The sequence below is a fragment of the Pholis gunnellus genome, assembly GCF_910591455.1.
Source record: "Pholis gunnellus genome assembly, chromosome: 1".
NCBI classification, from domain to species: Eukaryota; Metazoa; Chordata; class Actinopteri; order Perciformes; family Pholidae; genus Pholis; species Pholis gunnellus.
Genome location: NC_136528.1, coordinates 15,715,977 through 15,733,904, shown reverse-complemented (window position 1 = coordinate 15,733,904; position 17,928 = coordinate 15,715,977). Strand labels below are relative to the sequence as shown.

The following is a 17,928-nucleotide window of genomic DNA, read 5'->3' as shown; positions in this document are numbered from 1 at the left end:
GGACTTACTGACGTCACCTGGTAAGTGGTTGAGTGTGAGAGACTGTGAGGGCTCGAAATGGTGTAAATAGGAATGGGACAACACTTTGCTGCAACATTTCACGTTACCATGAAAACGACAACAAATATGATGTATAATTGTGTGTATTTATTTGATACTTTGTACTCCCTGATTTGAACGTCTTCCAGGATCTTTACTCACAAGATGAAGTAACTTCATATAATCTATTTACTCGTTTTTGTCAAAACAGCTTTAATGACTAAATCTAATATTTGATGAATAAATAAATACATATTCGCTGATTTCACGTTTATTTTTGATTCCCTTAATGTTTCTGTGTAAATGTAATACTTCAGGCTGAACACACGTGAGCCATCCTCTTTGTTTACCTTTTTTTTTTACGTCTCCATGCCTCCACTGGTTACCCCGTGTTTAACGTCACATTGCAATGATTTGTGGGTAATTCCCTCAGGCTAAGTCAGCATACCATGCTGACTTGCGGAAAGGGTTGATAAAGGGCTCAAAATGTCTGCGAGAGAGCCCTCAAACACTTGATGATTTGACAGCGGGACAGCCCTAAACCCTCACGGACTTCGCGGGAGCGCGCCTCAAAGTCCGTGAGGGGGGACATTGGGATTTGGCCTGTCTTCTGGGTTGTTTGTGCATTTTTCATTTGCGATGACGTTAAAATCATTTTCTATTATTTCACATATTTTTATAAACTTCGGGCAGATCTCCAACACGGTATGTCGGTTAATTATGTGTGATGGACAATCGATCACTATTCATAGCTTTAATTTAATCAAGTTTATTATGCAAAAGAATGACATTGAAGATATAAGACATAAGATTATGACACATTAATATAAAAAAAAACAAGAATAAAACATTCCATTTATATATTGTTAATGGTAACCTTTATAATTTGTTTGTAAAGCTGAAATACTTTTGTTCTAGAGGAAAGATTCTCCAGGACAGTAGGAAACAAAAGCTCTCTCGACTGTTCATAGCGATATTAATGGTAATTCATTCATCCTGTTAAGAATCATTAACACAAAATGTTCAACATTTTCTGTGCAAATCCACTTTAACTGCAGCAAACTAGTATGAGAAAAAACAAACTTTTGATCGAATAGTGTATCTGTTTACACAATTTTGCACATTGTCAACCAATCCTCTCCCCATGTTGATTGTATTTAAAAGTCACACAGCAGAAGGTGGAGAAAATACAATTATCGGTACAACCCTTTAAAAATCATCACTCATTGATTCTAATGCTGACCTTGAATATAAAACTACATACCCTGTAACTGAATCCCAAATCAAGACATTATGACAACAGCATGAGTTAAGTCATGAAACAGGACCAATCCGATTGTGAAATACTTGTACACATCAACCAGGCTTACCCAAAATAAACCAATCAACATCCAATATTCATACGCACTCATCACAGAAACATTTGTCAATCCATATATAGCACTGGCGTTCTGCTACGTCCTACAAATACAAGTTGAACAGTGTCTTAGTCTTGCCACTCTTACTTCAAGTCCCACTTCAGACATTAACGTTTTTGCTCAAGTAACTGTTTGTGTGTATTAGTACTAGTCCTCTCATTGGCTCGGGATGTCATGATTGCATATGATTGTTATGGATATGCTGTGTGATTGGCTGAACTTTTATCACTTTCATTTTGCACCTCATTAATATACTTGCTGAATGAACCATGCTGAATATAGAGAAAGTATGACATGAATAAGAAAGGGATATCCTCTCAACATGTAATCTGAAAACTGTTGCTGAGGTGATGCAGTCCTGCAGAACAAAATGAGAAATGAGAAACCAGCATTCATAAAATCCCCTGATATTAGTTAGCTTTCAGTGCTGTGTCCCTTAAGTCCCAAAATAGATTTGTTTTACATTCTAATGACATGTCAAGAGCATCAGATATCATCATTTAGTGTAAACAGTGGAGTTCCGTCTCCTGACAACCACAGAAGAGAACACACAGCAGTATATATCGTCCAACGCTTCAATCCTGAAGTCGCATCCATCCAGTGCAAACACGCCCATTGACTATGCAGAGTGAAAATAGGAGACAAGTTGTCACAGAATGAAAACATAAATATGCCAATAATGACAAAATCTTTCAAGCTGAAAAACTCCCTTGACTGAGTGGTTTTAGAGGCATGGACAAGTGTTGGATAACTTATCTGCTTCTGTCCTGCCACTAGATGTTACAGGCCGGACATTTCTGGAGTGAAGTAGGAAAGGCCTCGCAAGTGTCTGCTGAGCTCCCCGAGACTTTGTTCAGTATTACAACTTGTACAATGAGCCTGTTACCTCAGCCTCTTTCAGCAAAGCAGCCCCCCCCCCCCCCCCTTTTGAATTCTACAGGCTGACTGCACAATGGAGCTCCAAAAGGAGGTTGTGCATGCAAAGCCACCACGTCTGAAACTCGGCTCGGTCTAGTTTAAATGCTATGAAGTCTTTTCCAAGAGTTCTTGTGTATGGATTCCTACCACACACAGCAGTAGCCTTCAGTTTTAAGAGAAAAAACGTAATGACATTCGGTCTTTTCAGCAGCCGAAGTTGTTCAACCTGAATCACTTCTTTATGAAAACACAGGGAGGCATATCAGTGGTCTGGGGGGGGGGGGTCACTGATCATTGGTAGAGAATGAGACGTGGAGCAGCATGTAGGAGTGGTGGAACGGCACATTTATAGACACACACGTCTGTACAACTTATAAAAAAATGATTATTTTTATCTAAATGAAGATTCAGTATAACAGTTGTCATCTCCAGTGAGACATTATTATGGTCGACTATTGAGGAGTTTCCACCGCGATGAAAGGTAAAGACGCTTCACACGTTATTTTAAAAAAAAGGGACAAAACATTTCTACTGGCCTGAGTAAGCTAAAGAATCAACAATTCCATCCAAATGAAGGAAATCAAGACGAAGAGGATGGACAGATAAGAAACACCACTCTGTCCTCTTGAATATGAATGAGGCTTGTGTTCACAGTAGCCCGTTCGTTCATTTGAACATAATGAAAGCCTCAATTCCCGGCTGAGATGCGGACTGATTGAGCCGTTACACATGCAAATCAAGGCAGCACTGTGCTGCATAATTCAGACATTCTCTCAAGTGCCATGTAAGTAGTGTATGTCCTCGACTGTGATTCCTCTGTCTGGGTCCAACGGAACAAGTTTCAAGCATTTCGTCCGGTCCAGTGATGATGAACGATATGTCGCCGATTCAAATGCTCGTCTTCAATCTTGTGTACGCAGCAAAGAAAACAAACTGCTGGAGTTGTGTACTTAGGGTGCATGAGTTGAGTTCAAACAGCACCTTGGACGTCTCACAAGGAATAAAAGACTCTGTTGAGTTACATACTGCATGCTTTACCTAAAAAACACACACAAACAAACCAAAACATCTGCTCATGTTAGAAACAATATTCCAGTTGGTCAGAATACTTGTGCAGACCACAAGGACTTGGGTCTACATCAGCATGTTAGAAAACAAACTTTCAGTGGTGGTTGACTGGGGGTCCCACTGGAGCAGCCTGTCTCCCCGTCACCCACACGTGAAGCACGGCCTCAGGGAGCAGAGGTCCATCCTTGCCCCGTCCCGAGGAGGATATACAAAGAAATGTTGCTTTAGAGACGGTCAAGTGTTGGTGAGCGGCGTCACATTCCGCCACTGCTCTCAAACAGAGAACTCAGACCCGCCGCGGCGACCGTGGGTCAACAGCAGCAGGCGCCGCAGACGCAGGCCTGTGAATGGATTGCACCACAGCAGGGAGGGCGAACCCCCAAACACAGCTCTCATTCCATCCCATCGCATGCGGCGCTCCCATGTGGGCTTCTCATTTTTAAGACGTTCAATCTCCTGCAAGACATTCAAACCCCTCTGTGAATAAAAGATTCCTCATTAAGTTACTGCTTGCTTTGGCTCATTGGCATGCTACATACACAATTACATTAACAAACCTGAGAAAAAAACCCAGTATCATTTTACTACTTTGTTTCCTCACCAGGGAAAACAAGGCATTAAATCAAACTAATAACATATTCTATATACTTGAAGAGCCAAACACAGTTATCAAGGCTACGGTTCCCTTGCCATCGTTCTCCTAGCTATTCAATTTGAGAGGAGCAAAGATTTGGGGGGGGGGGGGGGGTACTGACCGTCTCGTCATTGCAGATGGAGTGGATCTGCGTACCAAACATTACAGCTGTGAAAGTGAGGAAGAGGATGGCTTCAAGACAGAGGAAGATCAGCAGCAGCACAGACACCCCTGGAGAGAAGGCACTGCACTCTAGTCACAGAGGGAGGGGAAGAAACACGTTTCTTATTTTGCACAGAACAACTGAAATGTCAAATGAAATGAAGACTAAATTATCGATGCGTATATCAATATACGACTGGAAGTCTGATGAATTCTCCCAAAACTGTTACCTGATTCTAACAAACTGTAAAACTAAATCTATACGCAAAAAAGTATCATATTGTAGAAGCTGCTCTACGAAGAATGAAATAATATCTTCATTTTCTGGTTCAGCAGCAGCTGAATAGCCTGCTGCCACCGCGACCCGACCCCGGATAAGCGGAGGAAAATGGATGGATGGATGGATTTTCTGGTTCATTCCTACAGAGATCCACAAGGGAGCAGGACAAGATCAATGGCAGCTCTGTGATGATTGTGCTGCACAACTCCAATGACTTGTTCTGTTCTCTCGAACGTGATAACGATATCTTTCCCTTTTCCACTCTGTCTCTCTTCATATCTCTAAGCAGTCTCAATCTCTTGTATAAATAGCTGTATTTCTGACTCATCTCTCTGACATTCTCCGTTTGTCTTTTTGACTCAAACACAAGTCATAGTTGTCTCTGCAACCCAGCGAGAGGCCTTACCGTTCCACTGGACTTTAATACAGGTGAAGAAGTGCATGCTGCTGAGGCCCAGCGCATGGGCAGAAATCATACTTATGTACATCTGCAAAGAGAGGAGAGAGGTAATGGGAAAAGGTCACTCTTATCCCACTAGGTTGGTTTGCAGACACTGTTATTGTAGGCTAGTTTATTTCACATTGGTAATAACCTCAGTTAAAAAACAAAAAACAATGTGTGGTGCTTGTTTGCTATAGTTTTTTTAAATGATCAACCTCTCTATTAATGGCGATCTGTAAGGAGCACAAACTAAACATTTCATCTCACATGTGTCCTTGTATTTAATTTAAGGAATTCTAAAATGAAAAACATGTTAATGAAGAAAATGTGTAGAGTCAAGAGGAATGTAAACGTATTTATTATAATGAACATGAAGTAATTCAAAGTAATTACTGTATCCATAAACTTTACCACAGCCCTTGTTCAAATTAAAAAGTACTACGCTGTGAGTACTTCTGTATACTTACAGTGAAAAGTACAAAGAATCTCTGATTCTTTTCTCCCACGCAGTTATTGACCCAGGGACAGTGGTGATCCATCTTCCGGATGCATCTTTTACAAATGCTGCAGCCAGGGAAGAGAAGATGTTGATGCATGACTCAACATGTGCATATACAGATGTTTTCAGAAGCACAATTTGGATGCTACAAGGCGGGGGGGGGGGGGGGGGGGGGGGGGGGGGTAAAGGAGCATGTCACAGTTAGACTGACCTGCAGTGGTGTGCCCTCTCAGGCTTGATGCTGCAGCACTTTGGGCACTTGTAAATGACCTCGCCGGGCTTCAGCTGTAAGCTCTCCATGTACTCCTTGGTTGCGTTACCCTTAGGAACCGCACCCTAAGACAGACAAAGACAAACACCTTCAGTTCCAAATGTCTGAAGAGATGCATTGTGCCATTATGGCTCAGAGAACTCAAGCTGTGCGTCTTTGTGTTTGCAGCAATTTCACAATCGTTTATATGTTTCTAGGACGGTGAAAAGGGCATAAAACACCAACCACCTGTACACACATTCCCAATTATTACTCGTCTTTGGGAGTTAATTAAGATTGGATGTAAAGTAATCTGTTTGGTCTGGGAACCTACAAGTGAGCCATTACCTGAGTGAATCATAAAACGAAATGCACAAACAAACATAAGACCTTTAGAGTGTTACACACCGCTGCACAACCTTCTGTGTACTATTTTGGACTTTCAAATGGAGCAATTGTTGAGGCTGGGCTGTCGGGCTAGAAAGCACCAGTGGAGCTGTCGTCACACATCTAGCTTCTCTGAGTAAACAACAGTCAACACTGCAGCAGCAGCACAACAGTATTTGACCTACAACCCCCCCGAAGCATGAATCGGCTGAATTCACAAATAGTCACAAAGTATCAGTAACAAAGTGCAGAATAATCCCTGTGGCACTTACTTATAAGTGTAGAAGAGAAACCACGTGTGTGCACGTACAGGAAAATATGCTCAGGTGCAAGACAACAAATACTGAACTACAGGGCACACAGGATGTCTGCACATCGTTCGGCTCCAAAGAAATAGTTCATTTCTCTCTCTCAAATTAAATTGGAGAATTTAGTATACTGCTCACACATCTTTCCCCTCAGCTCAGATTCCAATATTGCACCAGTACGTGACTACAACCACTGCCAAGGCAACCATTACTGTACGACTCCTCCTGACCAAAACTCTATCCAGATTGCACCGATATCAAATCAATTTGTATTTACCTAAAATTATTAATTTTGCTTTAACTGTAAACTGTTAATTTAGAGCAGCAAACTGCATAATGTTTGTGTGTGCCCAGTTATGGCTGCATGCTCAAGGACCTCTAATGGTTGCAGTGACTCACAATTTCTCAGAACGCCTTTTGTCACTTCTTTTATACTGGCATTGACCGCGTGTGCTTACTCCTCACTTACTCCTCTTAACTGCCCTTTCAAACTCTGTTTCCTCCTCTTACCCTCCCTCCTTCGCTCAACCTTACCCACTCTTACTTTACTTAACTTAGCCTTACCGGGTCAGTCATCATGGTGCGCATATGTGAGGCCAAAGCAAGTACAGCCAGGGAGTTGAAGGTGGCCCCGTTCAGCAGCGAGTACCAGAAGTTCTTGCCGGGCAGCAGCATGACAAAGTTCACCACGAAGTCAGCGTATAGCACCAGGAACCAGGTTATGCCGGCACACACCATCCCGCAGCTGTCCTGAATGAACCACATGGTGCGGTTCCCCGCTGCGTGGCCAGAGTGGGGACCTCCAACCATCACCCCGGCTGCCAGGCTTCCCGTCTCGACATCTGCACCTGCCGACAGCAGCGGGTGGTGCTGCTCCATGTCTCGCAGTCGGTGGTTTGAAGACTGCATCCTGCCCTAGGGTTAGGGGAAATATTTAAAGCAAGATTAAAAGGGCTACTGTTTCAGTCTTCTTACTATAAAAAAAAAAAAAAAAGGACAAGACATATACAGTATTTTATAGGAAGGATGGACACTTATCACAGTAGCTAATAACATCAAAGGAATGGGATACAAGACTCACAGTGAGAACAGTAGTGCTATTATCATAACAATACTCTGATATACAAACTGCACAAGTAGGAAATAGCATTTATCCAGTGTACTGCATCTCTGAAGGTGCTCTAAACCAGTGATTCTCAAAGTGGGGTCCGTGGCAATCTGCCAGGGGGTCCGAAAAATAATTAGCTGAAGATGATAAAATTGTGCTGTGTCCTTGTGTAGTGCTTATGTCTACAGATGGGGACCGTTTGCAGCAATAGACAAGCATACTGTGTCCATTACTCCCAACCACATTAGCTTTGGGCCAATAGAAACTCTGATACGATGACACACAGCAATAAGTTAATTACTGTAAATTTGAAGCACTTACTGGAAGTAAACATCTGGATGTATTAGCACTATGCCAGTATTGCTACTTTTCATTTTCTCAAAGCTTTTAAGATCAATAACTTGAAAAGTAAAAAAATAAAAAGCTGTCAAGTTGAGTCCAAATTAAATTGATATAAAATTACACTCTGTTTAAAAGTATATAAGTGGTGTTAACATGATTCAAATAAAGATGCGTTTATGTCACTATGAAACAGGTATGAAGAATGTAGGTTGGTTTTAACTCCTGTAACCCAAAAAGTTAGAGAGCCCCTGCTCTATACAGTAGGAAGAGCAGACTAAATCAATTAAAAGTCATTCATGAAATAAACATGTCAAAGAGGCAGTGTACAGCCTTGGGAGTCCTTTCAGAGAAAGCACAGTTAAACTTTGGGGATATTTTGTCACAAGGTCACCAAAATCACCAGGAATCATAACATGAGAACCCTGAATATCTTTTTTTTTTTTTCTCCATGTTTAATGCAAACTGCCCAGGAGCTGTACAGACATCTTGCTCACCATCCTTAAACCACACCACAAGCGGGGCAAATGTAAATGCCATGCAGCTGTTATCATAACAGACCTGAGTCATTGGAGTTCCTCTGTATTTATGTCACGGTCACAAGAGAACGTCCATGACCCACCCGTGAGACAATGTCCACCGCTTTAAGATAAATCAATGGCTGACCTGATCCCTTCAGGAAACTGATCCTGCAGCTGAGGAACATGTGAGGAATACGGGCTAAGAATAATCTATAGTCATATAATCATATCCACTGTATGATTAGCCAAAGGTCAAAAACATTTATCTCTCTCTGCCCAAATTAAGCAATACTCCATAAGTGAAAGGGACACGATTAAATTCTGGTGGCTACTAATAAGAGTGTATTTAACTGCATAATATAAAATATAGGTAGACTGTATTGACATAGCCGTGAGATAACTCTCTCACTTTGAAGTCTGTCGTTGTGTAATACAGGAAGGGCATTATAAACTTGCTATGCACACATGTTGCGCTGTCATGACACAGCCTATCTATTCCTGAAATGTCAGTGGCACAGTTTAAAGAACATTGCCTAAATATCTGATATTTAGCCACAGAATTGACTGAAGTTGTTAGTTAGAGGCACTTATTGCATTCGTTGATGCATTGTTGTGGTGGACTCTGATGTAATGCTTTGAGGCAAATGACTGCCTCCTTTTGCTCAGCTTTTTAATCAAATGAGACGTTTTCAGCGAGATGGGTACCACCCTGCTGTTTGTTCCTGCTTGCATCCAAATGCTTTCCGTGTCAGTCATCTAAATTGCTTGTAAAAATGGAAATGCCAACGGAGACGAGATGCGTTTGGCCTGCAGAGCTGCAGCCTCACAAAGATGTCCTCCTGACAGACAGAGAAACAAGAGGTCCAGCTAGAAGTCCAGTTCAGGTCACACATTTATTGAGAGAAAGAATAATTGGTGGGTCTGCTGCTCCTGGCTTTCAAAAGGATATGCACTAAGACAGGTAAGTGTCAGTTAAGCTTGTAATCTTCACGTAGCACTTAAATTGGATTGGTTAAAGACTTGTCACCGCTGGTGACACAACAATGGAAGTTCTCTGTGAAAATAGAATTGGTGGTGACTTTAAATCTGTGCTACTGTACTGATTTTAAAATCGTATATCACGATACAAACAGTAAATCACTTAAATCACAACATTGCTCCATCCAACTTCCACCTGACTAGAGGTCTAATGGTCAGAGTAACTGAAAACACCTCTGTGAGTGCACACGGGCCTTTAATCACAGGGATTAGTGACCGATTCGTCTGGCTCATACGTTTGTTTTGCAGGATTCTATTAGAGCAGTGTGTCGCAAAGGCAGGATCAAATGATAGGAAGTACGAGACACAAGAATGGGCTCAATCAGTAAAATCAACCACTAGTGAGTGAGTTGTACGGGGAATAACTCATAGAACATGCTCGAGCACATAGGTCGTGCTACATGTGTGCGAAGGAAGTTATACTGAAGTTTGTTGATTGTTTATACTCACAAAGCCGACGACGGAAGTTTAAGAAAAATGCTAGCAATGCCAGCAGACATTTTTGGACAGTTAAAGTACTAGTACAAAACCCGTTCTCCGTATTATGGCTGATTAGAAAATGAAATCTCAAGAAACTTTACTGTTCTGCAATGCTCTTTGTAGAATTATAGGTCCCTACCAAAGGGTGTCTCTGTCAAGATGACTTAAAAAGTCATTTGTGTTGTTTACAATGCATCGCCACCAGCGTAAATGCTGTTTTTCTTGTTGAGCGGGAAAAAACTTTAGCATCTTCCTAAAGAAGGCAGAAGACGCTCTAAACTAGTTTAAGGCAAATTCATTCTTCTGTGTCAATGAAAGGGAGATCCCAAAAAGCACACCAGCTGGTTGTCCCGCTGTGTCCTTCCCACTGGTCACCGTCTCCCCTCCTCTCCTCATCTCAGACATACACAACCAACAGTAACCTCCGTGTCCTCCTGCTCAGATCACTTTGCAGGATCACTCTGTCGCAGAGGCATCACACACACTATAAGTCATAGCCAGGGCTGGCATCGACTGTCAAAGAAAAACAATAGCCAAAAATATTCCTGGAACAAATGGGTTTCGATTTTCTAAGTGAGTTTGTGTTTCACTGTCGCATTTCCAAATTGCATAAACAGCTTAAGGGCCAACCTGATGTCAATGCGACTGAAAACAGTGGGAACTAAAAATAAAACCACCTCTGGGTGACAATGTTGACACAACTGAATACATGAAAAAAACATCTAATAGCCAGTAGTATTACATACACAACCAATACATGACCTGCTATTTCTATAGTCTCCTCTGTAAAAAACATTCAGTATAAAACCTCTTTTTCGCAAGCCAAAGCCAAATGCCACTCTTTCAGCTCCTCTCTGTGTAACATGCACATTGAGAAAACTGTGGGGCAACCTACCTAATATGTTCTCTCCTCACAATAACATGCTGTGGCGTGTAGCTCCTGGACCAGCATTCGGGATGAAGACGTGTAGGCTGGCACGGAGTCCGACACCTGAAAAAGGACACACAAACACAAACAAAGTGTGTTTCATCTTAAATTAAAAACATATTAAACACTCCACCAGTTCATTATATACCGAGCTAAACCCTAATGGAGTCTGCTAAAATTGAATGTCGTGTTTTTTTTTTTTTGGAACTGTATTTATATGGAGTGTAGACCACACTCTGCCTTCATCATGACCATACAGCTGAATAAAAGTTTCAACAAAAACAAAACATGATAAAACTCGTTATTACAGGGCTGTTCTATGAGATTCCCACACGTTGACACAGTTTGTACAATGCTTGCTTCCTCCCCAACTCAATGAGTCTGTGTGGTGTCCAGGATTTTTGCATGTGTTCCCTTATTACTCCCCAAAAAAATACACCCATCATGAAGGCTATTCAGAGCAATGTGGTGACACTGACAATTATTTTCTGCTTGTAGTCTGTTGACTGACTTTCCTCTAATGAGTCTGGGGGGGTAATGAATCCTGAGTGTTTTGACCACCTCAATGTAGCTGAGGTCTCTGTGCAAACCACCAAACTACAGCAGGAACACCGACATGCAACAATTACTGATACCAACAATCGTTATCAACCGTGTTTTTCTTAATTACTATTACAATAGCTTCCACACTGAGATGTAAGTGACATTTTTACATCTATTTAATAGTGTAAGTGGATAACTAAGACTGTCCAACCTCGAGTCCGGCTACATAAGACGTGATTTAACCAGACAAACCACTGAAGCACCTCAACAGATTAACGTTAGTTAGAGAGGTGTGACGTTAGAGAGCCCTTCTTTAGGATAACTGTAAAGGTCGTGACTGAAACTCAACACACACGTGCACGCGCGCGCACGCACGCACATACACACACACACACACACACACACACACACACACAGTTTGCTAGTCTGACACTTCACATGCATGCGGACTGGATGGTAAATCTCGCTTGCTAACTAGCCGAAGCTAACACAGCTAGCATGCTATGTGCGAGCGACGAGCGCAAAAGCAGAGCCTCCCGAGCGACAGCTGAATGACATACCTCGATATTTCTAATTTCTTTAGTTGGGAAAGCCGTCTTAATACATCTTCAAGCCTTGTGTTTGGGCTAAACTCCAGTTGTAACGCAGCCGTACCCTCGGCAGCAGTAACACATCGCTCCAACAACGGGCTGACAGCCACCAGTAACGACGGAGCTTCCGGGGTTAGCCTCGGCTTTCTCCGCTACCGTTCGGGAATGTCCGGGGTAGTGATTGTTAGTTAAACAGCGTCACCTCGTGGATTGTGACATGGTTGCAACTACAAAACTGATCATCTCAGTTCTCCACTCGCTAGTGCTAATTTGCTAAATAGAGTAACGTTAGTGCAACACTCCACGAGTAAACTTGGAGAAACTATCCTGCATTGAAGTTCTGCAGTTTAAAGGTCTAGCTATCATGATTGAGATAACTTATAGTTTGTAAAAGTCAAGTTGTTAAATGTTGCATGCATGCATGTATATATTTAAATTTAAATCAGATTATTTATTATTAATATGTTAGAGATTACTAAATGCCTTGAATTGAGGATGTGTGCCCTTGACATTTTTTAACTATTCATTTAAATTTGGCAGAAATGGAATATATTACTAATAATGTTTTCTTTAGCGTATAATCACCTAAAAATAAGCGGGTCCTTTTCTTGCCGCCATGTTTCTACAGTAACCCAGAATGGACAAACCGAACACTGGCTATAAATAGGATAATTCGCTTTTTAAGAAGTCACAGATTCAAATTCAATACATTTTTTTGTAAAATTCTACAAATATCTCATCACAGACTTAGGGTTGTGCACTGAGTAAAACATCTGGTGTTCATACACAGCCTGGGGCTCTGTAAACAGGAAACAAACCAAGTGGCTTCAACCGAGCCACACAACACTATTCCAGCCAGTCAGCAGCCGGGGTTGTTCATGCTCATGCACAGGACAAGGGGAAGGCCATGGATGCATTAGAAAAAAAGCAGTGACTTGCATTAAGGCGCCATACCAGTGTTTATGAATTTTAATTGTGTAAACCTTTACAGTGAACATCAAGTCTGCATTAATTTCTGTCACCGCTAAGGTTGCTTGGATACTTTTCAAATCAACCTCCTCTTGAACTGCTCCAGCGCCCCAACCTTGACCAGGATAAGCAGGTATATAAAACGGATGAATATTTTACAGTTCTGATCGCAACCCAGTCTCTCTCAAAAGACCAACCTCACTGAATCCTCTTGACATTTCTACAGAGGCCACCAATCTTGAACTTCAGCACAAACCTGTGCAAGCAAAAAACTGTATTTGTTCTGCTGAGGCTAAAACTTTCATGCATGTTATACTTCTGGTCCAGTCAGTGATGTCACAACAGGTATTTTGTGATTGCCAGCTGAAGAGAAACACTCAGTCTGACTGAGTGAAATATTTAGCTTGACCTGACCAGGGTGTCTTGTGGTCAGCAAGGGAAAAGGGCCCCCTTGTAGCAGCATGTCCCCAGCAGGGAGCAGCATGACCTTCCTGGCCAGTCTCTGCTGTCACATGTCTTTTCCAAGAATGGATTATAAAGCCAAGACAAAGCAGCTTGGCCCATCTCTGCCCTGTGTGTGCAGCTGCGCAGTGAAAGCTCAAGGCTGCTGTTCTGGTTCAGAGCCAATATCAGCTGTCTGTTTTAGACAGAGGGAGAGAAAAAATACCCAGCAATCCTCTAAAGCAGCTTAAAGGCTGAATGAGCGGGCTGAAGCCGTTTCCATTTCCAGAACTGCTTCTCTCACTCTCTCCATTATGGCTAGATGAGCTTCTGACTGAATGCCAAAAGAGCAGTCACAACGGTTGCATGTAAACTGTCTTCTGCATTCTCCTAAAGCCTCTCCCCACCTGTTATACTGTACATTCCCTAAGACATCTCCTTCTTGGAAGTACCAGAATATGCATTAGGGAGAACAGTATTTGAGACAAGGAGGGGTATTTCCCTTTAACTCTTGATGTAATCGGGAGTCTTGTCTCCAATTAAATAATGAATGCTAAGTGCTCATGTAACAAACAAAATCTCCCGCCGGGGGCCTTGGTTTCCCATGTGCATTATTGTTTTGGTGCAGTACCCCCTCACCCACACCCCTCTGTTGGCATGCTGGCTTTTGGAGTGAAATCGAGTGAAGCAAAGTGGAGTGGAGAGCAGAGTGGTTTGGAGCAAGTCTGTGATGTGACTGTAGCTGGTCCGTGGGTTAGGGTGTGTGTTGCTGCAGGAGTGAAAAGGGGAAAGAAGACGTGGGGCTTTGCTTCCATCAGAGGGGATGAGAGAGAAAAAAAAAACATTTTGAAAAGGTGATCATCACAGAAATCTGTCCGTCAGTGGTGTAGGAACAAAGCCACAGCTGACAGATTGATATGCTATGGGTGTTTAAAGAATCTGTTAGCACATGCATCACATATGATTACCTCAGTAAACCAATTCATTTTGATAGGATGCATTTCAATCTACTTTTGGCATTATCTATTGTGTTACATTCAGATTAATTTAGTCACACAGAGACGATCAAAGAGTTTATTTGTACTTAATAAAAATGGTTCAACATGCATGTGGAGTGTAATCTTAAGGAGCAATACACGCAGTTAAGAGACTGTTGAGGTAAAATGACAAAACTGAACTATCGGATTGAAAAACTTGAATAAATTCACTTTAAACACCAGTGTTTTCTAAAAAGCAGTACTTCCACATTTTGGCATAAATCACTTCTTGCAGAGAGTTAGATGTAACAATCGGTATCGACATGGTCAGTACATTTTGTTACCTTTGCACAGAGCCTGTGTGCTGCAGTCTTTGAGCTGCCCAGCTGATGAATGTAGCTTTATATTTACCATACATACATTGGAGGGTCATTGATCTTCTAATCTCTCACCAAGAAACCAAATAAGAGTATTTCCGAAAATGTGAAAGTATTTTTTTATTTGCTTGCACACTTCCCCCTTCCTAATATAAATTGTGTTTTATGCTATAAGACAAAAGTACCAGGCCTGAGCTCCATTGAGAGATGTCAGAGTGTGGAGGCCTGTTGGGACGTACAATGTGAGGCAAATGTCTAGTTAAAAATAAAAAGAGAAGGCAGAAAAGTCTTCATAAATTCTTAAAGAGAGAAACACCTAAAGAGGAATTTCCTTGGTGCTCGGGAATTAAATACCGCTGCGTGACATCAGTTTATCTGTGGTAAAAAGAGAGCAAGAGAAGGAGAAGAAGAGAAAAGTTCATAGCTGCAGTTGGTCGCAATGTATGATGGGTATATGCAATCATTGGATGCGACATAGATGTATTCACAGTATTATATGGAATAATACAACTTTATATAGCTAATCTTGAAAAAAATCGAATTAACTTAGAACACACAAATGTGTTAATGTGATATTTGACAATTCCTACATTAGGTTTGGTGACCCTTCTGGGTGAATGCATAAATATCGTCAGAAAAAAACATGGTTCACTTCAGAAAAAACAACAACTTTAGATTGAGGATGAAGATGATTCTTTGTAATCTTCTTCTCTCAGTTTGTAAATACATACAGTATAGTATTGACACATTCCACACAGAAGATTCTCCTTGAGGAAGACAAACATGAACAGGAAACGGCAGACTGACAGTAAATCAGAGCAGAAGAATCAAAGTCTTGACTGATGTATGAGGAATAACACAGAGACATGCCGCGATGGAATGGCCTCCAACTTTACACCGGCTTATCTCTGCTGCACCCACCTTCGCCCCGCCCACACAAATCCGACCTAGAAGCCTTTTAGAGGGGATTTTCTGAGTGGGGCAATCTGTTGGCTTTTCTAAACACACGACAGTGAAACGGACAAGGGCCAAGAACCTTTGGTCCCATGGCCATCAGCTCTCCTTGTATGCTTGGTTGAAGTGTACACAAGCAGTAGCAAAGTAAAATGGAGTATAATGAGCTTTACAAATAAGCCACAAAAAACAGCTCAAGCTTGTTAAAAGTCATTAATGTACCTCTAGAAGGCTCTTACATAATATTTTTCGGTGGAGTTGAATGTCTTTTGAGCGCCTCGTGGAAGACATCTTTTGAATCCGATGGTTATTTCCTCTTTTCCCTGGACTGTCCTATTTTCTGCAGAAAGGGACTTGCACACTAGATTACATCGAGGCTTTGGGGAGAGGACAAACAAGTACCTCCTTGACACACACACACACCAGAGATGGCAAGCGGCAGACTGTATTTGAGACTGTATTTGTTTGAATTGTTATTAGAGGTATATCACTTTTAATTTTCTCATCCCTCGGGTTCGCCTGAATTTACCTTGATGTGATAGGATTAGAGCTAAGCCTTTACTGAGCAGATGCTGCGCATCCTTTTGGCTCATCTCAGTTTAGCATGGAAAGTACTTCATACTGTAGCACTCCACTCTCCTTTAAAAAAACGACATTCATGCTTTGGTGCCAGCCCATGTCTTTTACCTCTTGTCAAGGAACTTTAACTCAATTTAAAAACATGACGACTCGTTGGCCGGCCCATCTCAAATCCAAAGAGAATGTATAATTGGAAGGAAAACTTTGACATTTTGGGAAATACACTTATTCACTTTCTGGCGGAGAGTTTAATGAGAAGATTGATACCGCCCTCATGTCTTTACATTATATATAAACGTCATGCTATATTTTCTAGACAGATTGGTGTCAATCTTCTCATCTAACTCTGCAAGAAAGTGATTAAGTGTATTCCTGAAAAGGTCAAATACTAATTCAGTTATTTAGAAACATCGCTGCTGCTAAACAACAGTGGGTCTTTAATGATGACTGCATCTTCAGCATGGCAAAAGGGTGGCTTTTTATCGTAAATTCAGCCTGCTCCGTTCACACACACACACACACACACACACACACACACACACACACACACACACACACACACACACACACACACACACACACACACACACAGTTAGAGTGCTGCGTCATATTTGCCAAGATCAATACAAAGTTTATATGAGGGCTTTTAAGGTAAGCTTAGCTTTCGTTGTCATAGGGAGTGGAGAGAGGAGACTTATTGTGTATGTGTGTGTGTGTGTGTGTGTGTCTGTACGTCACGGTTGAGTGGAGGTCCTCTCTGGACCTTCGTGGAGTTGAGGCGTGACTCACGGTTCACCCCGCTGCTGCATGCTGCGGCGTGTAAGAGACCACATAGTGGATGATGTCCATCAATAATTCAACAAAGATAGACTTCCTCTTTCTCTGGTTCTCACTCGCCCCCTCTCTCCCACTCTCTCTCCCGTCGATGCTCTGCCTCTGTTTCTAACTGACTGCATCTTCCTCATACTTCCACAAACAGGCTCCGTCTCTGGGCTCCCTCATCCGCCTGGATCCCAAACCACTTAAACCAAGCAACAACGTGCTTCCAAATCTAAACCTGATGCCCAAGATATCTTTGGCTTTTAAGTGATATTTGTTCTTCACCAGTAACAGCACATCAAATTAGTTTGGCATGATCATGTCAGATTAGGGCTACACAGAGTTCTAATCCTGTTCAAGACACACTTAATCTCAGATGCGGGCATGGCTAAGTAATATGTCAAATTTAGGGGAGTCAAAAGCTTTTTCACAGGATTTTAGATGATATTTTGACCACACAGTAGCTCAGTGGTTAGCGGTTACTATACTGCCTTAAAGCAAGAAGGCGCACTACTTCACTGAATGAGTCCTCTCTATGAGGAGTTTCTTGTTCTCCCCTGAGTTTATGTGGGTTTACTTTGGGGGCTACAGTTTTTTTTCCCCTTACCTATAGACATGGTAGGTTTAAACCTTTTATTAAATAACAAAACGGATTTGAACATTTAGTAGAAGCAGCACATTATGAAGACTGTGCCAGTCAAAGTTTAATGTGGGCCTTGTATAGAAAGCCTACATGAATGTTAGAGAGCAAAGGGCAGTCAGTGCAGGAGCTTTTTACTGGGATTATCAAGACAGCTGACAGAGGTTATTCAAGAGTTTTCTAATGTGTTTGCTTGGGGCATTATTGGGGAAAACATCTT

The 17,928-nt window shown here is 41.8% G+C and overlaps 1 protein-coding gene across 2 annotated transcripts; it reads right to left on the bottom strand.

Annotated features, from left to right (window-relative positions):
• Window positions 1–798: 798 nt before the first annotated feature.
• On the bottom strand, window positions 799–12,058 carry zdhhc7 (zDHHC palmitoyltransferase 7). Of its 2 annotated transcripts, none has more exons than XM_079159480.1 (8): window positions 11,923–12,058; window positions 10,787–10,882; window positions 6,970–7,320; window positions 5,672–5,796; window positions 5,429–5,525; window positions 4,926–5,007; window positions 4,199–4,329; window positions 799–3,920 (listed from the first exon to the last, which is right to left on the bottom strand). In XM_079159480.1, exons 3-8 carry the CDS (start codon window positions 7,312–7,314, stop codon window positions 3,717–3,719), a joined length of 984 nt encoding a protein of 327 aa, XP_079015606.1. In that variant the 5' UTR covers window positions 7,315–7,320; window positions 10,787–10,882; window positions 11,923–12,058; the 3' UTR covers window positions 799–3,716. The 2 variants fall into 2 exon arrangements, with proteins under 2 accessions (XP_079015606.1, XP_079015607.1); XM_079159481.1 differs by having other exon boundaries at window positions 799–3,899.
• Window positions 12,059–17,928: the final 5,870 nt, after the last annotated feature.